We start from the raw sequence: 22,773 nt of genomic DNA, 5'->3' as shown, positions 1-22,773 counted from the left end.
AGGAAACTGAGTCTCAGGGCGATTAAATGATTTCCCCAAGGGGAAGGGGGGGGAGAGAAGGGAATAAACATTTATATAACACCTACTATATGCCATTCACTGTGCACTCTTTGATCATCAAGTCAGCCCTGGGAAGCAGGTGTTGTTATTATCCCCAATTGAGGAAATTGAGGCAAATGGAGGTTAAGTGACTTGCCTAGGGTCATATAGATCCCAAGAGTCTGAGGCTGATTTGAGCTAGATCCTCCGGATTCCAGGCGAAGTGCTCTAGCCACGTGGTCACTAGTTGTCTCAAAGTCACCAATCTAGTTAGAGGTCAAGCTGGTCTTCCGACTCCTGGTTCAGTACTCTTTCCACTATGAATGGGTCATTTCAAGTAAGGTTTTCTGTGTCTTTTTTTTTTTTTAAACCTTTACCTTCTATCTAGGAGTCAGTACTGTGTATTGGCTCCAAGGCAGAAGAGTGGTAAGGGTAGGCAATGGGGGTCAAGTGACTTGCCCAGGGTCACACAGCTGGGAAGTGTCTGAGGCTGGAGTTGAACCCAGGACCTCCCGTCTCTAGGCCTGACTCTCAATCCACTGAGCTACCCAGCTGCCCCCTTTCTGTGGCTTTTTGAAATCATCCATTTTCTTATTTCTTACAGCACAATAATATTCCCTCACATTCATATGCCCTGACATTCAGTCATTTCTCAGTTGTTGGAAATCCTTTTAGTTTCCATTTTTTTAACCACCATAAAAAGAGCCAGTAGGCTAGAAATATTTTTGTACTTATAAGATCTTTCTCTCTTTGATTGCTTTTGGGAATAGGAATAGCAATGGTATAGTTGGGTCAAGAGCACAAACTGTTTAAGTCAATTTTTTTTGTGTGTATAATTCCAAATTGCTTCCCAGAATGGTTGTGTCCATTCACAGGTCCACCGACAGTGGACATTATTTAAATCTTTTTTAAATTTAATTATTAAAATTTAACTTTCTCTCCCTCCTATCTTCTTGCTCTCCCCCTTGAACGAGAAAACAAAATTCTTGTAATAAATATGCATGTTCAAGTAAAACAAATACCCACATTAGTGATTTAAAAATATATCTGGGGCACCTAGGGAGCACCAGGCCTGAAACTGGGAGGGCCTGGGTTCGAATTTGACCACAGATACTTCCTAGCTGTGTGACCCTGGGCAAGTCACTCCACCTCCATTGACTTGTCCTTGCTATTGTTCTCTTTTAGAATTGATACTAAGACAGAAAATACAAAATATATCTGTGTCTTGGAGGTTCATCATAATGGGGCTCCATTTTTAAAAGGCAGAATCATCTAGTAGAGTGATGAATTAGGAGCTAAGTTTCTGGAGGGCAGGAATGATTTTTACTTTTCTTTGCATCATCTTAGGATCAGCACCGTGCTTGGCACATCATAAGCACTTAATAAATATTTCTGGATGGATTGACTGGTTGAATGACTGACTCATCTGGGTGATAGCTGGCTCCACCATGGATTCACTTTGCAGACTTGTTCCCTAATAACAGAACTTTTTAGAAATGGGATAAATTAAAATGATAAATCAAAACAACCCCGAGATCACTTCTGACTGTTATCAAATTAACAAATATGGTAAAAGACAACAAAATTCAAAGCTGGTTGACTCCATTTTTAGATCCCGGGAAATAGTAGAAAGAATGCTGGCTCGAGAATCAAAAGATCTAAATCCAAGTCATGCCTCTGATACGTTACTTGTGTATCCTTGGGCAACTCAATAAGCCTCCCTGGGTTTCAGTTTCTTCATTTGGAAAAGGAGAGGGTTGGCCAAATGGCTCGGAGGTCCCTCCCACCTCTAGAGACTTGATTCTATGATGATGAAATTCTGGCTCTGCTTCTGATCTTGGATAAGTTGCTTAACTTTCTGGGTCTCAGTTTATTCATCTATAAAATGAAGGTGTTGGACTCAATGGGCCCTGAGATTCTTTCCAGTTCTAAAGCCATGAACACGTGATCCTTGGATCCAGCTGGAGGAATATTTGGGGGACTCATTACCAGGAGACCAGCCACTTGCCCATGAATTCTAGCAATGACAGCCCACAGAAAGAAGAAAACCAATCCAGTGGGATTTGGTCCTCAATAGTCTCTTTCTCCCCCCCACCCCAGCAGGACTGATGGCAGTGACAGAAGTGGGGTCAGACTGTACAAGAATCATTTAGCTTTGATTCTGTCTCTAAACACTAGCAACTGGTTCTCTAAAAGTAAGATCCCTCTCCAGAGACTAATGAGCAGACACATTAATGGCCAAACCATATCATACCGATGTGGATATTCTCCTAATAAATGAAGCCTGGAGAGAAGAGGAAGTTATAGTCTAATGGAAAGATGACTTGCTGGATCTACTTGAAAAAAATTTTTTGACAACTGAATTTCCTTATGATTGGTTTCCTTTGTAATCTTATATATTTTACTTTGTACATTAAAAAACATAATTCTGAGAGGGAGAGAAAAAGGAATAATTTATTAAGCACTGACTATATACTTTTTTTTAATAAATATTACCTCATTTGGTAGAAAGTGTCTACAGGCTATCATAGAAGAGGGGCAGCTGGGCAGCCCTGTGGATTGAGAGCCAGGCCTAGAGATGGGAGATTCTGGGTTCAAATCTGGATTCTGATACTTCCCAGCTGTGGGACCCTGGGCAAGTCACTTAACCCCCATTGCCTAGCCCTTGTCACTCTTCTACTCTGGAACCAATATTTAGTATTGATTCTAAGACAGAAGGTAAGAGTTTTAAACACACACATACTCACACACTCCAATGCTGGGAAGGGCAGCCTGAGGAAGTACCTACATTCAGGAAGACTGAGATCCAGGGAAGAATCCCTCTAAATATCAAATTTGTAGAAGGGAGCCATGATTTAGGTAGAGGTTGGATGAGATGATATGTAAGATCCCTTTTAACTCTAAGATTCAACTGGTCTCCTTGGATCTCCTGGCTTTGGTTTCATATGGAGCTCATCAAACCTGCCATCCTTTCCTTTTTTTTTTTTTTTTTTTTAACCCTTACCTTCCAACTTAGAATCAATACTATGTCTTGGTTCCAAGGTAGAAGAGTTATAAGGGCTAGGCAATGGGGGTTAAGTGACTTGCCCAGGGTCACACAGCTGGGAAGTGTCTGAGACCAGATTTGAACCCAGGACCTCCTGCCTCTGGGCCTGGCTCTCAATCCATTGAACTAAACCCAGCTGCCCCCATCCTATCCTTTGAATGACGGTGAGTATCAAATGAGATGGGTATGGAGGTACTGTGGAAACATATAAAATCACTTTGGAGATTGTTATTTAAATTTATTTTTCAAAATTTAAAACAATTACATGTAATAACAAATTTCCACATAAGCTTTCTGAAGTTATATGATTGAGCTTGTCTCCTTCCCTCCCTCCCCTTCCTTCTCCCAGAGATGGCAAGCAATTCGATCTGGGCTCTACTTGTATTATCATGTAAAACATATTTTCAAGGGATTGTTATTTGTAAGAGAAATAACTTCAGGGACTCTCATACATGAAAAACTTTGAAAGAGCCAGAGGTTCCAATCTTGATGGTCAGATTCTGAAATTGACCATTACTACCTGTGCAGTCTTGATTAAATCACCTTGATCCTCAGTTTCCTCATCTGTAAAATGAAAGAATTGTACTAGGTGACCTCTAAGGTCCCTTCCAGTTCTAAATCCAGGATCCCTTCCAGAATGAATGTCTTCTCTTTTGGAGGTTTTGAAGAAAGTTGTTTAGAATCCAAATTTCAGTCCTGAAACTCTCAGGCTCTGGGGCTGAGAGATCTTTGGGCAGACAAATGGCCTCAGTAGAGCCACAGTTGGCCTCCTTCTGTGCCCCTCTCATTTATAGCTAGCAGTCTTCAGGTGAGCGGGATTGTTCTTGTCACTGTGCCAAGCAGGAGAACTGAGGCCAAAGGAGTCAGTAGTATGAGGGGAGAAGAGGAAAGGGGAGGAGTTGTGTTCTTAAAAGTTGCTTTGAGTGCAAAAATACTTGCTTCCTATCTGGGGTACTGCAGAAATGGTAGGAGACCATGACCTATAATCAAAGGTTTGAACTCTGGGTAGAGAAAACCCTTTTGGGCATTTTATCCCCACCCCTCTATTGTCACTGAATCCTTGATAATTCTTCTTCTTCAAAGGGAGCCCTCCCTGCCTCCAAACAGCTATTTTTACTGACTTTGGGTGACTTTATTAGTTGGAGAAAAGGAAAGGAAGAGACATCCCAAATTATCAAATGGAAAAGACCTCAGAGAGAATATAGTGCAAACCCTTCATTTTAGGAAGGAAGGAAGAAAAAGGGAGAGAGAGAAATAAAGAGAAAGAGAGACAAAGGAAGGAAGGAAAGAAGGAAGAAAGGAAGAAAAAGGGGAGAGAGGAAGAAAGGATGGAAGGAAGAAATAGAAAAAAGGAAGGGAGGTAAGGAAGGAGAAAGGAAGGAAGGAAAAGAGGGAGGGGGAAGGGAGACAGGTGAGAAAGGAAAGAAAAGAGGGAGAAAAGTAAAAGGGAAAGAAGAAAGGGAGAGAGGGTAGAAGGAAGAAAGGAAGGAAGAAAAAATGAAAATAAGGAAGAAAAGAAGAAAGAGAAAAAGGAAGGAAGGGATGGAGGAAGGCAGGAAGGAAAGAAGGAAGAAAAGAAGGAAGGGAAGGAGGGGAAGGAGGAAGGAAGGGAAAGAGAATGAATGAAAAGGGGGAGAGAGGGAGGAAGGAAAAAAAAGAGATGAAAAGAGGAAGGAAGGAAGGGAGAAGGAAGAAAGAAAGAGAAAGAAAGAAAAGGAGAGGAAGGGACAGAGAAGGAAGGAAGGAAGGGAGACAAGGAGAAGAGGAAGGAGAGATAAAGGGAGGGAAGAAAAGCATTTACTAAATATTTATTATATGCCAAGTACTGTGATAAGTCCTAAAGCTAATAAGAAAATTGAAACCTAGGGTGAGATGGTGGCTTAGTGGATTGAGAGCTAGGCCTAGAGACATGAGGTCCTGGATTCAAAATCCTTCCTAGCTGTGTGACCCTGGGAAAGTCACTTAACTCTCATTGCCTAGCCCTTACCACTCTTCAGCCTTGGAACTAATACACAGTATTGATTCTAAGACAGAAGGTGAGGGTTTTTAAAGTAACACTATTTTACTGTTTGCATAGTTGAGAGCAATAAATTGTATTTGTCTTCATGTATGTTCTTGCTCTGGATCAGAGATTCCCAAAGTGGGTGCTACTGCTCCCTGGTGGATGCTGCAGCAATCCAGGGAGGCAGTGATGGCCACAGGTGCATTTATCTTTCCTATTAATTGCTATTAAAATAAAAAAAATAATTTTCAGGGGGCTAAGTGTAAGGGGGAGAAAGGGGTTTTATGGGTTCAATATATTAACAGGTGGTTGCCAGAGGATTGAATTATTATCAATCCTCAATTAAGAATAATCTCAAATCAAAATTGACCTTTATGTAAATTTATTTACATGAGAGAAGAGAGAGAGAAAGACATTAAGAATCTATCTTACTGATTTTTCCAGGCCTGGAGGTGAATGGAGCAAACTCCACTCACAGAGTCTATAAAAGGAAGTTTCCCAATAGAAGTTCAGGAAGATTCAGTCTTTAAACTCATCATGTGGAACAGTCTCAGTCACAAACCAGCGAAGCTCCCTCAGGTCTCCTTCACCAAACCACTCGTAGCCTCACCCCCTTCCTCTTTCGAAGGGGTCACATATATATCACTTCCAGTGCCTTCCCTTAGCCTTCATGTCCAATCACAATAGACACTTTCTCATAGAAAGCAAAGGGGGCTGTGAGTTGATTCTGATTGGTTACTTACTCTAGCACACATGGGTTAGGACCTCCCAGAATTAGAGGTGTTCTCACCTTTGGTGATTAAATCTAAAGATGGGCAGTGTAGATTAATTATCACATAAGTAATATTTTTTCTAGAAAGGGGGCGGTAGGCCAAAAAAGTTTGGGAACCACTGCTCTGGATGAAAACTAGGAGGTGGAAGATGAAGAGGGTGGCTTGGCTGGGGTGACAGCAGCTGACCATGGGTCTCCCTAGAATATTCCTTATAGTAAGTTGCAAAGACCTGAATGCCCTTCCATCCTTCATGTCAGTGGGAAAAAGTACTTCCTTCCCTCTCTGTGTCTCTGTATCTTCACTTGAAAAATAAAGGGGTTAGACAAAACAGGTCCCTGATATCTCTTCCAGTCCTGAATCTATAATTCTATTTTGCTGATGAACTCTGAGTGCATATTGAGGCATACTTTTATCACTTAAATTTTTTTTCTTGCCCTTTTTTTTAAACATGGCTAATTTGGAAATATGTTTCGCATGATCTCATATGTATGGTTGATATTGTATTGCTTGCCTTCTTAATGAGTAGGGGAGGGACTGGAGGGACAGAGAGAATTTGGGTCTCAAAAATTTTTTTTAAATGAATGTAAAAAATATATTCCTATCCTGAATCTACCTCAAATTCCTGATTGCAGTTTAGATTTTCTCCTCAGTGGGGACCAACAACTGTTGACCACTCCTTTCCAAATATAAGGCCCAATCAAAGATCTGGGCCTCACGTTTGATTGGGCCTTACGACCTTTTCCTGAAAGTGGAAATGAAAATTCTTCTCCACAGGAGTTACTGTGGAGTATCTCAGGCTATCAAGATATCAGGTCATCAGTGCTGAGCATCTACCCCAAGCAATGAGTGCCAGGATTCAGAACTGGCTCCTAGAAAGAGAAATTTTTTTCAAGCCCCAGCAAACTGTCCATCTTACAGTGCCAGAGTGCATAGCTGGCCCATTTTGGGTTTTGCCTCTTCCCTGAAATCTTTCATGGCCACTTCAGCTATCAAGTGACCTCTCTTTTCCCTGAATTCCTAGAGCATTGAGTGTCTGTCTCCCATTTTTGGGCATGTACCATATACTGCCTTGTAATGTTAGATATCTTTTGATGGGCATGCCTTACGTGTATCCTCTGCTGCCTTTTTTTGTGCCCTCCCTAAATGCCTTGTGTTGTGTTGGGATTCAGGAAATGTTTGAGTGGTTAACAGCAGCATCTACTTCATTTTTTTGGGGGGGGAAGGTTTGGCTGTGATTACTTGTTTGTTCTCCTCTGCTGTTTGCTCTGTTGTCTGGATTTTTTCTGTGTAAAAGTTGTTGAGTGTTAAAGATTTCTTCTTGCTCCTTCTCTTTGGAGGATCTTGCACCTGGCTTGCCATTATTATTATTTCTTTCTCAGTCAGAAGTCCGGGTGATGCAGACAGGTTCTCTGCCTATCCTATCACAGAGCCATGCGCCCTCTCAGCTTTATCCTCATGCCCAGAGTCAGTCTTTAGGCACCTAAGGTCTCAAGTCTGGTTGTTCTCAGGGTCAAGTCACCTGGCGGTCCCCTTGCTTGTTCCTCTGCCCAAAGCTCCTTTAATAGTCTCAGGGTGCTGCTTCCACAGTCATTCACCCCTCTGCACTGGGTCCCCACCCAAGGTCTGTGCCTGAGCTCAAGGTCTGTGTTCAAAGTCTGGTTCTTTAGCCTCTTGGGGTCTTAAGTCTTGCTGCTCTCAGGAGCAGGCCCAGGTAATCCCAGGTAGCTTCCAAGAACTTAATGAGTGCCCCAAACTTGCTCTAACTCTTTTGCACAGGCTTTGGCCCTGTAGGTGGTGTAGGGGGTTGCTTAGCTCATGTTTTAGTGAGAGCTATTTCATTCCCTTATGGCATGGAAATGCCCCGATCCCATGTACTTTCAATGCTATGCCCTGTTGTGGGGTCCCTTCGTTCATCTGGATTTGTTTTTATGTCCTCTTGAGGAGTCCTGCATGTGTGGGTTAGGAGAGGTTAAGCAGCTGCTTCTACTCTGCCGCCATCTTAACCCGAAAGAGCATCTACTTCTTGAACAGAGCCTGAGGAAGATGATTTTCTTCCCAAAGGAAGGGAATGATCTCTTTTCTCTTATCCCTGATGAAAATGGAATGTTTTTATCACTGTATACAGATGTTGAAAATTCTGCATCCTTTGGTGGCTTCCTCTTGACACTACTATCCTGCAAAAAAAAAAAAAAGTGGGCTCATGTGGGCTCCTATGTAGATTAGAGATAGAGAATTGGAAGGGTCCAGAGAGATGGATCATTTAAATCAGGGGCTCTAAACCTGGGGTCTGTTTTTTAAAAAAATTAATGACCATAGCTTCCTTTGCAATACTATGTATTTAATTTGATACTCATTAAATTATAATTCTGAGAAGGGGTCCCTGGGCTTCTCTGAATGCTTGAGGGGTCTAGGGTACCAAAAGTATTAAGTGATGCTGACCTAGATCAAGCTCCTTGATTTACAAGGAAGGAAACTCAAACCCACCGAGGTTAAGTGACTTGCTCAAGATCATACAGACAGTACATGGCTAGTTTGGGACCTGAACCAAGGCCATTTGCTCAGTATTCTCTCTACTATTCCATTCTGCCTTTCAACTGTTGGAGAAAATTTGGAGCGAATTGGGGCAGGAGGTGGAATGCACTGGAGGACTTGGGTTGAACTTACCTTTAGTACAACAACAATAATAGTTAGCATTTAAATAGCACTTAAAAAACAACAACCCCCAAACCCTTGTCTTACAGACTTAGACTCCATACCAAGTAGTGGTTCCAAGGCAGAAGAGCAGTAATGTCTAGATAATGGGGGTAAAATGATTTATCCAGGGCCACACAAGAAGCATCAGAGGTCAAATTTGAACCACGGACCTTTCAACTCCAGATTTGGGTCTCTATCCACTGAGCCACTTAGCTGCTTCTGCATTTAAAGAGCACTTTAAAATTTACAAAGCACTTTACAAATAGATGAGAAAATTGAAGCTGACAGAGGTTAAATGACTTGACCAGGGGCTCATAGCTAATAAGTGTCTGAGATTGGATTATAACTCAGGTCTTCCTGACTCCAGGTCCAGCAACCTATCCACTGCGGCATCTCACTATCTGTGTCTCTCTCGAGCCAATGATAAGAGAACTAAAAAAATGCCCTCATACAGGAAATAGGAACTTAGAGGGTGGCCTGATCCAGTTCTACAAACATTTGTTAAGGGCCTATGGGGCTATGTGCAAGGGAACTGGAGAAACAAAGATTAATAAAAATAGTTCCTGCCCTCTAAGAGTTTCTGTTCCACTGGGAAGATACAATGTGTACCCAAGTAAATAGATTAAAAGTACAAAGTTATACAAAGTCATTTCGAGATAGAGAAAGTGATATTAGCTGGGGAGTTTAGGAAAAAACAAACTAGTGAAAGATGTGGCCTCAGATGCTTATTAGCTGTGGGACCCTGGGCAAGTCACTTCACTCTGCCTCAGTTTCCTCATATATAAAATGAGCTGGAGAAGGGACTGGAAAACTGCTCCAGTATCTCTGCCAGGGAAACCTCAAATGGGGTCGTGGAAAGTTGGACACCATTGAAAAATGACTAAACAACAACAAAGGTATGGTCTCTGAATTATAGTTTAAAGGCAAAGAAGGAAGTAGATGTGGGGGAAGAAATGTACAAAGGCAAGGAAGGGAAATATTTATTAAGCCCTTACTCTGTGCCAAGCATTGTTCTAAGCACTGTAAAATATTATCTCATTTGATCCTTGTAACAACCCTGGGAGGTAGAGGCTTTTAGTATCCTCCTTTTGACAGGTGAGGAAATTGAGGCAGAAGTTAAGTGATGACTTAACCGGCTTCGGAGGTCAGATCTGAACTCAGGCTTTCCAGACTCCAGGCTCAGTATTCTATCCACCCACTGTGCCAGTCTTGTGTGAGTGACAGCAGCCTGAATGAAGAATGCATGACAGGAAATAAGACTGGAGAGATAGGAAGGGACCAGATAGCAGAAGGCTTTAATAAAATGCCACACTGAGAAGTTCATATTTCATCCCTGACTAATAGGGAACCAGTGAAGACTTTTGAGTAAGAGGATAACATAATAGGGGCTGTAGGAAGATCAGTTGATAGCTATATGGAGGATAGGCTGGAAAGAAGAAAAAGACCAGAGAGAGGAAGACCAATTAGGAGGCTATTGCCACAGTTCATAGGATTTGTCATCGTTGGTGTTCAGTCATTCTCAGTCATGTTCGTGACTCCATTTGGGTTTTTCTTGGCAGAAATACTGGAGCGGTTTGCTATTTCCTTCTCCAACTTGTTTTATAGATGAGGAAACTGAGGCAAACAGCATGAAGTGACTTACCCAGAGTCACAGACTAGTAAATTTGACTCAGGAAGATGAATCTTCCTGTCTTCAGGCCTAACACCATCTAGCTGCTTCAGTTCAAGTGATAAGTGATGAGAGCAGAGGCTGTGTGAATGGAGAGGACATTTTCAAGGGATGCCATGGAGGTGGGCTAGACAAAATGAGACAATTGATGGGTTGGAGGCTAAATGAGGGAAAAAGAAGAGTTAAGGATGATTTTGAGGAGGGGAATTGGGTTAAAAAATGATGCTGCCACTGAGAGAAGTGGGGACATTTGGAAGAGGTATAGATTAGATGGAGGAAGAACAGGAAGAATTCCATTTTTAAAATGTTGCATTTGAGATGTGTATGACAGGTGTAGACTGAGCTGTCCAGTAAGCAGCTGGTAATAGAGGGCTGGAGTTCAGAAGAGGAAATGGAGACTTGGGCATCATCTGTGTAGTAATGATACTGGAACCCATGGGAGCTGATGGGGTCACCAGCAAGAGAGGAGAGAGAAAGGGAGTGGCTCCAAGGAGTGTTGGAGGATGCCCACATTCTGAGACAGAAGAAGCATGATCTAGCAAAAGAGAAAAGGGGTGTGGGTTCCCCCCCACTTTTGACTACAGAAAGGAGTTGATTTATGAGATTTTAGGGCAAAGAGATGGGGTCCACCATCAAAGCTACATGGATGGGGGCAGCAAGGTGGCTCAGTAGAGTCAAGCCTAGAGACAGGAGGTCCTGGGTTCAAATCTGACTTCAGATCCTTCCTAGCTGGGTGACCCTGGGCAAGTCACTTCACCCTTATTGCCTAGCCTTTATTGTTCGTCTGCCTTAGAACCAATACACAATATTGATTCTAAGACAGAATGTAAGAGTTTAAAAAACAAACAAACAAACTACATGGATAAGGGCAGCTAGTTGGTTCAGGCCTGGAGATAGGAGTTCCTGGGTTCACATCTGACCTCAGACACTTCCTAGCTGTATAAACCTGGACAAGTCACTTAAACCTCCATCATCTAGCCCAGGGGTCAGCAACGTATGGCTTTTGAGCCATATCTGGCTCTCTTGAGGGCCAGATATGGCTCTTTCTGCAGGAGCCATAAAGTCAATTTTTTTTCAGGCGCTGTTACAGGAGCCGCACTGTGAGCACTGCACGGCTCTCACGAAATTACATTTTAAAAATGTGGCGTTTATGGCTCTCACGGCCAAAAAGGTTGCCGACCCCTGCTCTAGCCTTTATCATTCTTCTGCCTTAGAACCAAAGCTTAGTATTGATTCCAAGAAGAAGATAAGAGTTTAAAAGAAAAAAAAAATGGCTAAATGTCTTCCAATCAGACGAGGCCTAGATGGGAATTGAGAATCACAGGATATCAGAGATGGAAAGGACCTGAGAGATCATTTAATCCATGGGGTTCTTAAGTCAAACCAATAAGCATTTATTAAGTGCTTTATAAATAAACTTATAAATTAAAAAAATATATTATATGTAAATATAATATAAATTAAGTGCATTATAAATGTCTGGCACTGCCAAGTTCCCAAAACACAAAAAAGGCAAAAGACAATCTGTGCTCTCAAGGAACTCACAGTAATAGCAGAGACAACATGCAAGTAATTATGTATGAACAAGATAAATATGTTCAACAGAGTAAATTGGAGATCATGGACCCCTTTGGGCAGCTTGGTAAAGTCTAAAGATCTTTTCTTAGAATACTATCTTTAAATGCATAAAATAAAATACATAGTCACCAGGGAAACCAATTATATTGAAATATAGTTTTCAACATATATAAAATATATTTGCATAACTGGGTACACATATGCATATATGTAAAACAAATTTATAGACCCCAATTTAAGGATATCTCTGAGAGCCAGGCCTAGAGATGGGAAATCCTGGGTTCAAATCTGGCCTTAGATTCATCTTAGCTGTGTGACCCTGGGCAAGTCACTTAGCCTCTATCACCTAGCCTTTATCATTCTTCTGCCTTAGAACCACTACATAGCATTGAGTCTAAGATGGAAGGTAATAGTTTAAAAAAAAAAAGAACATCTCTGAGCCCATATTTTTATATGATCCCATAATTTTATAGCTGAGCAAACCAAGGTCCAGATTGGGGGAAGTGACTTGTACAAGGGCTCACACGGTAGCAAATGATGGAGCCCAGAATTAAACAAAGGTCTTCTCTTTACTGTGCTATTCTAGCAACTCTTTCAGAACAGATAATTTTTCTAAAAGGTAGAAGCAGCCAAATAGAATAAAGCTCACATTTCTATGATCCTTTAAGATTAAAAAGGGCTTTCTTCAGAGCAGCCTAATGAGCTGAACTGAATGGGTCAGGATGACCGACATTGAACTTTAAGGAGCCTGGAGCTATTGAGGCCTCCAGGAGAGAGGAGACAATCCGACAGCAGCAGTAGTGGTTCTCAAAGTGTGGTCTGAGGACCCTGAGGGGACTCTTGAGAACTTTTCAGGGTTTCCATGGGGTCAAAACTATTTCCATGATAATATTAAGTTGTTTTTTGCCTAGTAAAATATTTCTTCTTTTTCCAATTATATACTTGTGTCAAGACCAGAATTTCTTCTTATACTTCAACCAAAATAATATATCACAACAGATTGAGTGTTGTTCAGTTATGTCCAAATCTTCATGACCCCGTTGGCAAAGTCACTGGAGTGGTTTGCATTTTGTTCTTCACCTCATTTTACAGATGAAGGAAACTGAGGCAAACAAGGTTAAGTAACTAATAAGTATCTGAACTCAGGAAGATGAGTGTGAATACTGGGCAGCACAATGGCTCCTTCTAACAGATTGAGTACAGAAGTAGAAAGGCAAATCCAGCTGTCTATTGTTAAGCCAGACATTGAAGAGATTAGTAAAAATATGCAAAGCAAATGTCCCTCTTGTCACCACATTTTTTTTTGTTTCAGGAAAATGGAGTTATTTTTCACAAAAATATGTTATTTGTTAGAAATAACCCTAATTTCTAATGAAATTTTAAAGAGTATTTTTAAATGTTCTCACTTTTATTTTCTAATATGGCAAATATTAATATTTAATGAATATTAAAAATTCTCAGTTTTAATTTCCAATTTGGTAAATACTAGTAGATATGACCTAGCTAAATAGAAGCTCTTTGGGGTTCTCGATAATTTTTAATAGTGCAAAAGGGTCCAGTACCACAGATTTTGAGAACCATTGGTCTAGAACCTGGGGGAGGAACCTTTGGGAAAAAGGGGCCTTCCTCTTTCAGAGGTCTGTGTACCAGGAGAGGATCCCAGAGGAACAAGGAGACTAAAGCAAATGAACAGCACAGTCTGGGCTCAGAGGGGCAGGTATTCAGAATAGGAAGCTAAGGATCCTGGAGATATGAGCCCAGCTCTGCCTTGGGCTAGAAGGGAGAACCAGAAAAGTGAACACAGACAGGGAAAAAAACTCGAGACTTGCTGTGGAGATGGACACTTCCACCCTTCACTTCACCTGGCTCCTAGATTTCTAGGTCCAAGGCTTCTTACTTCTTCCCCCGACTTCCAGATCCAGGTAACAAATGTGATTCCTTGATTCTATCCTAGGAGTCAAACCCCTGCAATGAAGCCTTATGACCACTTGAGGGCTCTTGTCTTTGCTTCCTCCCTGGGGTTTAGGATTAGCATCCTTCCGGCTGGTTTTGGGGAGTATCAAAAGCTGGGATAGGTTAATTCAGAGATGGAATTCTCTGTTGGAAGCATATCCCTTTTCAGGAGAAATGGACAATAGACAAGATGACCCTGACAGCCTTTGGCCACTGTCTCTAGGACAGGGAAAGGAATCATCTTGGACTTCCAGATCCACTATGGCCACAGACTCGTCTTCCAGGGGCTCAGTAAGCCATTACTGAGCCAGTATGAGGTTTTTCTCTTTCTCCTTCTCCTTTCTTTCCTCCTTACCTTAACTCCCAAACTCACCCTAGGTTGTTGTTGGTTCCTGCTTCAGATTTTCTATATTTTCCTCCCTTCCTAAGATGTCTGTGCTGGAGGTGGTGTGAAACTATTCTTTGGGGAGGAGTCTCTATACTTAGAGCATAGAGGAAAGGTTGCTAACTCTCCTGTAGAGTCAGGATTGGCTCCTTTCTGGCTTTGTGGGAGGAGACATAAGGGCATTAAAGACCCTGGGTATGACCTGGGCTTTAGTCAGAAACCTGTGGTCTTCACATGTAAATGCTTCAGGAGCTCAGGAGTTCTTAGCTTGTGCCTCTTTCTATTTAAGAAGGATCCCAGGAGCCCAGCTGACAGCACCCACAACACAGAGGAGGCAGGAGGGATGAGCCAGAAGAAGGAGGCTCAGTCTCCTGCATATCTCCACACCCCACACCTGGAAGAACTTCAGGAACATGATGCATTACTCTAGGATGGGGCCTAAGGGGTTGGGGTACATGTGTGTAGGGATGTCTGAGGGTGCTCCTTCTTCATATTAAGAGAAGTTATCCCAGAGCCCTAGGTTTTGAGGTGCCCAATTAGGCACAATGTGTCTCAACCCTCTGGTCAGAGGCAGGTAGAGAGATGGCTCTTCCTGGGGTAGGACCGGTGGGGGAAGGAGCCCTAGAATCTCCCAGTTCCCTTGCATGCCTTGCAGAATTGAATAAGAAACTGCCAATAGCTCACTTGGCTAGCTGTTCCTGCTGAAGAACTGGTGCCTCAGAGGGAGGGAGAGGGGCCTTCCCAGGGGCTGGCATCAGTTCCTAGTGGACCCAGTTCAGAAGAAAGACACTGTTAAAGAGAAGCAATGAAGACAGTAGGTGCTCCCACCAGGGGCAGCTGGAAAGGAGTCTGCTTTTTCCTCTATCCCTGACTCATCCACCCCACTCTTTGTATTTAATGGCATTCCAGGTCTAACCTGGTCCCAGAGGCATCAAGAAAGGCACACAGGGCTACCTGTGGGAATGTCAGTCTTGCTGTGCAGCCCAGCCTGGGATGATGTCTGTGCCCTGGGCTAAAAGAGCTCTAGCCACCTAAAGTGGGGGCGGGAGGAGGTGGGGTGGGGCTGTTTTTATGGCCTTCGGTTGAGGGGCGCAGGCCGCTCCCTGAGTGGAGCAAGTCTGGACCAACCAGGCGGTGGCTGCAGCGACCTCTTTCCCGCAATACCGGCGGGCAGCGGCGGTACAGGCGGAGGAGGAGGAAGGAGAAGAGGAAGAGACAGAGAGACGGAGAGAGAGAGGGAAAGAGGGAGAGAAGGAGGGGCCCTGCCCGCCAGCCAATGCGCCGGGCGCTGCTGCCCGTCGAGCCACGTGTGCCCGCCGCCCCGGGTGGGTATGAATGGGAAGCCGGGGCCGCGCCTAGGGACTGGCCACCATTTCCCCTGGCGCAGAGGCAGAGAGACAAGGGGAGCAGCTGGCCTGGGGGCTCCGATACCCTCTTCCCTCCCTCAGTTCCTCTCCCTCCCCTGGCACCCCTCTACTTCCATCCATAGCCCTGCCTTGCCTTCGGCCAGTCCTGGCCCCCTCTGTCCTGCTGCGCCCCGCCGGCTGGGAGCAGGCGCCTTCCTCAGTGGCGCGCCTGGAGAGCTTCGGGGACAGCGACAGTGGGCTGGCTCGCGGCTGCCCTCCATCCCGCCGGCCCGGAGCTGGCCCGCCACTGCGTGGGGCTGCTCCTGCTGCCAACTTCGCGCCCGCCCGGGGCCCGGCTTCTCCCCTATATTACTCTGCCACTTTGGAGACCGGCGCTTTCGCCCTTTCGGAAGCTAAGCCCGTGCCTCTAGGGAGGGAACGGAGGACCCGCGGGAAAGCCAGTGGGCCAGCGGCTCTGGCTCTGGCTCTGGACCACTCCCAGTGAGCCAGCTCCCCTAGACCCTCTCTCGTGCCTCGGATCCTATCCTCTGCCCCGGGCTTCGGAGAGCGACCCCATCCCAAGCCGGGGTGGAGAAAGGGGGTTGGGGAAGGGGGCTTTCGGGAAGAAGAAAGGGGTGGAAACCTTTTTAAGGGGGAGTGATCTCCATCCTGAACCTGCAGGACTCCCTCCCATCCAGAGCCGTCGACATCTCCACTTTCTCCGGACGCTCCCTATTCCGCGCCCCCTCGTTTCCTTAAGCCAATCTACTCGCAAACTCCCGGGGAGAACCAAGTACTAGCCGGAGCGAAGATGAACCCAGGCTCGGAGCAAGGAGCTCCGGCCGCCCTGGGGGTGGTCACCGCCACCTGCGTCTCCAAGGTGGAGCTCCGGCTCAGCTGCAGGCATCTGCTAGACCGCGACCCGCTCAACAAGTCGGACCCCAGCGTGGTGTTGCTTATGCAGTCCCAGGGCCAGTGGGTGGAGGTAGGAAGCGGCAGTGGCTGCGGCTGCGAGGAGTGAGAGGAGTGAGAAGAGTGAAAGAGGGGGGAAGGGGGGAAAGGGAGGGAGAGGTGCGCCAGGCGGAGGACTCAGGGTGAGCTAAGGCAGGAGAGTGGGGAATGTGGCCCAGTTCCGGGCGAATCTGGGGATGGAAAAAAGAGGGAGGTGAATTGCGGGGCATTTATGGCCACCTCAGAGGTGAGGCTTCTTAGCTGGACTACTGAGTAGCCCTTCCCTGAAGGGATCAGGTACTCCCCAGCTCCGTCAGGGGAGGGCGAGCCGAGGAACCCTGAACTGTCTACCTGGGGCGGGAAGGCTTCGCTGCAGCTTCGCTCCTCGTTAATAACAGGTTGCTTGCTAGGGGACTGCTTGGTTCCCTCTGGGTACCTAGTGAGAGTGCTGCGCCCCTCCTTCCCATCCTGCAGGCGATGTTGGGTTCTTAGGAGCTAGAGAGACTGAAAACCGTGTGTGTGTGTGTGTGTGTGTGTGTGTGTGTGTGTGTGTGTGTGTGTGTGTATGTGTTGGGNTGTGTGTGTGTGTGTGTGTGTGTGTGTGTGTGTGTGTGTGTGTGTGTATATGTGTTGGGGGGGGTGTGAGGAGACTAAGGGGACACACCTCCATCCTTGTTTATGGCGCCAGGAGGTGGCAGACTGCCTCCTGGGACCCAGGGCCCTCTCCATTAGAGAATTAATTATTGATGCGGGGGTGGCAAGGGCCATCCTAGCGGGGAGAAAAGGTGCCCAGGAGTCCGAGTACTTTAGGGAGGCTGAGCTGGTTATCTGGAGCTGAAGTGAGAGGCAGAGTGAGCCTGCCTGGGTCAGCCTTTCTTGACTGGGGAGAGGGGGAAGAGCCACTTCTCCCCTTTCACTCCCAGCCTTCTCAGGCTCTGATGACTTTTTCAGTTTCCCAGGCTTCTGGTTTTTCTCTAGCCCCAGTGGACAGGGACCAGGGCTGGGAGATGGGAGCTGAGCAGCACAAGCACGAGTCCTTTCTGACACCCTTTGACTGATCCAGGGTGTGGCCATCTTCACCTTCTGGATGACACTTGAATCCACAGGGTCCAAGGCTAAGGTTCTAAGGAGTGGAGCCAAGCCATGGCGCCAGCCATGGCTGTGTGGCCAATGAAACTGACCCCAGGGCAGTCAGGACAGATGATTTGATGTTATCTGCCTGGAACAGACCTGACTCTTGGTAGATGCCAGCTCCTGACGACCTTGTGCCCCACTGACTTAAGGCTGATCATTTCTTGGCCCCTCTGCAGCTAAGGGTGGCATGTTTAAGACTAGATAGGAGTCTTTGGGCCCTAGAAAATGTTGTCTCTAGAGGGCCAGGATGGATAGGGTGGGAACTAGGGCCCTTTTAATGGAATTTAGATTACCATTGCTTTAGAAACCCAGAAAAACTAACAAACAGAAACCAGTGAGTTAAACCTGCCCGGGGTCAGGAGTGATAGGTTTCAGGCCCACTGGTTTGGGGCACCTAAGCTTTTCCGAGTGGCTGTCAGAAACCTATCTGGGAATCAGCACACTCCAGACACTTGCTTTTACCTTCCTTCAACCCTAGTCTTTACACTCTACCCTCTATTCACAAGGCCATGATGGAAAAATCTGGAGTTCCATTGCTTTTCAATCAGGGGGGCCAGGTTGATTTATTCACTGAGCTTTGGGAGCAGTGGGAGGAGAGGAAGCAAGAGGAAATGAAGGGAGGCAGCTAGGTAGCTTGAGAGCCAAGCCTAGAGATGGGAGGTCCTGGGTCCAAATGTGGCCTCAGACACTTCCTAGCTGTGTGACCCTGGGCAAGCCACTTCACCCCCATTGCCTAGCTCTTATAACTCTTCTACCTTAGAACCAATACACAGTATTGATTCCAAGATGAAAGGTAAGTTGTTTTTTTTTTTTTTTTAAAGAGGAAATGAAGGGTGAGAGTTTAGCTGGGGGTCTAGAGGTGAAGGGAAAAGATCTCATAAAACCAGTCCAATTTAGGACTAAATTATCTGAATTAAATTTATTTTAGCTGCCTCAATCCACTAAGCCACAAGAAAATTAATCCACAGCCCTATAATTATAGCCTGTTTCGGGGCAGGGGAGAATAGGAAGCTGTGTGATTTTAATGTAGTATGGTTTTCTGGAATGACCACTGTACTGGGGAGTCAGATGACCTGGATTCTAATCTCACTTCTGTCTCTTTGTAATCTTGAGGAAGTCAGAAGTTGTTTTCCCTCTCTAGGTTCCAGCTGCATTGTAAGTAAAAGAAGAGAATTCAACCTGCTGCTGATCTTTAGGATTAACTTCCAGTTCTAATAATCTCAGTCTAATCACCACTAAGGCTCCTCAGCTTTCTCTGGGTTGGCCTCTCTGCTTTGGCCCAGTTAAACTGAGCTGTCCAGCAGGACCAATCTCTGCCTTCCAGATCATGAAGACTAGAGAATTGTGGTGGGCCTAGTGGGGGGTGAGGTGGGAGGATAAAGGGATAATTTGGGGAGAGATACCAGGGGCTTCTCTTGATCAAGGGAGAGCAGGGTGGGATATACCTGCTGGGACCCTTTCAGTCTGTTCTGGGAATCCTAGGTGTTCAGATGGGGCCAACTTGATTGCTCTGACCTCCCAGGGGGGAGCAGAGATCTTTCTGAAGTCTTAGAAGCAAAGGAGTGCAGGGGGGAATCTCTCTCTTTCCCCTGCCCCTCCCTGGGCCATGGGCTGCACTGCAGCCTTGTGGACCCTAGGGATCTGCCCCCAGCAGCAGACTCCTGTGCCAAAAGCCAGGGAGCTGCCAGTCAGGTCCACTAATGGCTCAGCCACACTAATGGCCTGTGGTTTGTCTGTCTATTTGCTGGTCTCCATCCATTCATCCATCCACCCAACCATCCATTGCCTTCTTCCCAATCCCCTCCTCTTACTGGATGGGGAGGGACTGTGAGGGCTGAGGAATTGGGAAGCTGCAGGAGAATAAAAGGACTGATTAGAAGTGTCCGCCTCCAAGCATGAGAAAGGAGGTTTGGGCCAGCTAGCTGCTTGAGAGTGACAGGGTGGGACTGGGAGCCCACTGCATTGGTGCCAGGTGTGGGTATGAGTCTGGAAGGGCTGGGTGTAGCGGTCCCAAGTAAAGGCACCTGAGTCTATATCAAGCCACTCATCTTGGGGCCCAAGGTCTTGGCAGCTGCTATCCATACACAGACAAGGGCAAGAAAGGAAAACCTTCAGGAAGAACCCAAAGGAGATTTTTGAGGCCAGTGGGAGGGTGGGGAATGGGAGAGGGGAAAGGTGCAGATGTGAATGAATCCTCCATCCTGGGGGGCCATCAGGAGTCAGAGGAACCAGGCCAGAATGGCCCAGGGGAAGGTTGTGTCTAACAGGTCTTAGAAAAATAAGAAAAAAAAAAAAGTCAACTGGATTCCAGTTTTGTAGCAAGACTTGCTGAAATCCCAGATCCTTTGGGAAAAGTAGGGCAGAGATCTCTCCAGAAGTCAGGCCCTGGTTCAGGGGCCCGAGACTGCTCTGGTGTCCTTTTGCCTCATCATAAAGAAGCAGTCTTTATTCATTAATTAATCTGTCACCTCTGTCTGATGGAGTGATTTTCTGTGGAGCTGGAGAACTGGAGTGTCCCTTCTTCCTTCTTCTGAACTCACAAGGGATAAAGTTGGTCTAACCTCAGGACCCAAGGCAGAACCAGCAGAGAGAGCAGGGCATCTCTTCAGAGGGCTATAGTTGGTCCCAAGGAAAAGGCCTCCCTAACCCTCTCCTCCCATATCTACCTGTCTCACATATGCCTTTGTTTTCATTAATTTTCACATTAGCAAATGCCTTTTTTTTGCCAATTACATGTAATAACAAATTTCCACATAAATTTTCTGAAGGTACGTGATCCAAATTGTCTCCCTCCCCCCTTTCTTCCTCACTCCCAGAGCAAGCAAGCAATTCAATCTGAGTTATACATGTTTTATCAGGCAAATTTGTTTTCACTAATTAAGGTTAATGATATAGTGTTTTTACTCCTGAGGGCTGGATTCTGATCCCAGTTCTGCCATTCACTGCTCTAGGGAAAATCAGGTTAATCCTCCAGGCCTCATTTTCCTCATCTGTAAAATGGGAAATTTGAACAATATGATACATACAGCCCATTTTTAGTTCTGTTTTCTATAATTCATTGCTTTGGATTAAATATCACTCTACCCCTCAAAAAAGCAAAAGCCCCTCTGAAGGTTACCACATAATGTCCAGAAGAGCTGAGGGTGATGGAGTTTATCAGATCTCCTGGATCTGAGAGAGCTGGCAACAGAAAAGCTTGCAAGCAGAGTAGGGAGGCTGATGATCTGAAAGGGAGAGACGGGAACAAAGGGACCCAACTAGGATGAACCTTGGTGGGGGGGCTTGGCAGCTGCTCCACTCAGCCTGGCTGACTGGCTGGGAGCCCATTGTGGGAGAAACAGGCTAATGGAATGCAGTAAAAAGCTCACTCACTCGATATATTTGGAGTTAGAGGGCCTGGGTTTGAATTCTAGCTCTGCAATCTTTGGTAAATTCTGTCCCTTCTTTAAGTCGTAATTTACTTCTCTGCAAAATGAGGTTAGACTAGATCAGGGGTTCTTAAAAACTGGGGTTCACAGAAAACCAATGGTCTGTTTGGATAGATTTCGGGGGAGGCATCTATAGGAATTTGGATGGGGAAAGATGCATCTTTACTTCAATATAATTATTTTCTTTTTCATTCTATCTATGTGTTTTATATTCTGCATTTAAAGTTGTTATTATAAGAAGGGGTCAATAGGCTTCTCTGAATATCAGAAGGTTCATAATACAAAAAAGAACCTCTATTGTTGAGCTAAGACCTTTGCTGTTGGGAGTAGAATAAAGGGAACCCGAAGTGAGGTTCTTCCGTGCTAGAGCACCAGGTTTAGATCTGGTTCCTTCAAATGCCCTTTGCTCCAGGTTCTAGTTGGGTCCCCTGACACTCCTCTCCTAGAATGACTTATTTAGAGTCAGAGCTACAGAGTTGAAAGGGTTCTTTGAAATAATCAGGTTCAATCCCTTTGTCTTACTGATGCAGAAACTGAGATTCAGAAGCAAGGGAAGGGTGTGGGGGAAAGAGTACTGGGTTTGGAGTCAAGATACCCGAGTTAGATTCCCAGCTCTTTGTGTCTTTGGGCATACTATTTTCTGTTTCTGGATCCCGGTCTTCTCATCTATAAACTGAGAAGAATGGAAGAGATTGATTTTAGGGAATCCAAAAACTTAGATGTTTAAAAAATTTACATATTTGTTTTCACTCATTTCCAACTGAAATTAAGCATTTCCTTTCATTATTGAAAAAAAAACTAACTATATTTATTCGGAGGAGTCATGACACAAAAAGACTGATTTAAATCATCTCTAAGATCCTAGATGGTTCTAAATCTTATAATTTACCCAGCATCATCCCAGGGACTTAGTGGCATCTAGAAAACTAGCATCTGGATATCCTGACTGTCAGGCAAGTAGTCTTCCTATAGTATCATGCTGCTTAAAGGAAAAGGGGGCTTCTACCTGGTATGCAGAGGAAGGAAAGATCTGAGACTCCCTCCCCAGGACCCCATTACTGCTCACCTCCACCCCAGCTTTTAACTGCTCAGAAGAGAGCATTCCTACTACTCTGTGTGGTGGAAAGGATTATGACACTATTGTTCAGGCCTGCCTACTCTTTGTGATTCCATTTTCTTGGCAAAAACACTGGAGTGGTTTCCAATTTTCTTCTTTGGCTTATTTTATGGATGAGGAAACTGAGGCAAAGAGTAAATGTCTGAGGGCAGATTTGAACTCAAGGACATGGCTTTTCCTGATTCCAAACCCAGTGCTCCATCCACTTCAGTGACTATGGCATAGCTAACTAATAGTTAAGCAAGCATCAGAGGAATTGAATTATCTTTAAGATTGCCAGACTCATTTTCTTGCTGGGAATGATCACTAGTAGTTGAGCCCCCAATCTCATTCTCTAGAGATCAGAAACTCTCACACCAAATATCACCAACTGAGGTGCAAATTATACATATTCTCTTTCCCTTATCCAATTCTACCCATCTTGGGTTTAAGCAAGGATAATGATTTTCAAGGAGAAGAATTTAATTTCAGAAGCAATATATGTGATGTACAGTAATTAAAAATGGGTCTAAAGAAATCTGTTGGGATCTCTTGCATCTTAACCTAGTCTCATCTTTAACTCCAATTAAGTCCTTGCCTATATCCAGGCAGTTCAGGTCTGCCATGGTCCTTAACTCTGAACTGTCTACTCACCTTAGTACAAGGCTGGTCACCTACA

The 22,773-nt window shown here is 44.9% G+C and overlaps 1 protein-coding gene across 1 annotated transcript in view; it reads left to right on the top strand.

Moving 5' to 3' along the window:
* Positions 1 to 16,296: 16,296 nt before the first annotated feature.
* CPNE7 (copine 7) overlaps positions 16,297 to 22,773 on the top strand; it is a 39,251-nt gene continuing 32,774 nt past the window's right edge. The window contains exon 1 of the mRNA XM_044660523.1: positions 16,297 to 16,470. Coding sequence (XP_044516458.1) covers positions 16,297 to 16,470 — 174 coding nt within the window. The remainder of the gene's footprint in view (positions 16,471 to 22,773) is intronic.

Source organism: Gracilinanus agilis, chromosome 2 (assembly GCF_016433145.1).
Source record: "Gracilinanus agilis isolate LMUSP501 chromosome 2, AgileGrace, whole genome shotgun sequence".
NCBI classification, from domain to species: Eukaryota; Metazoa; Chordata; class Mammalia; order Didelphimorphia; family Didelphidae; genus Gracilinanus; species Gracilinanus agilis.
The sequence above is the reverse complement of the archived record's forward strand: the minus strand, read 5'-3'. Positions and strand labels throughout refer to the sequence as shown.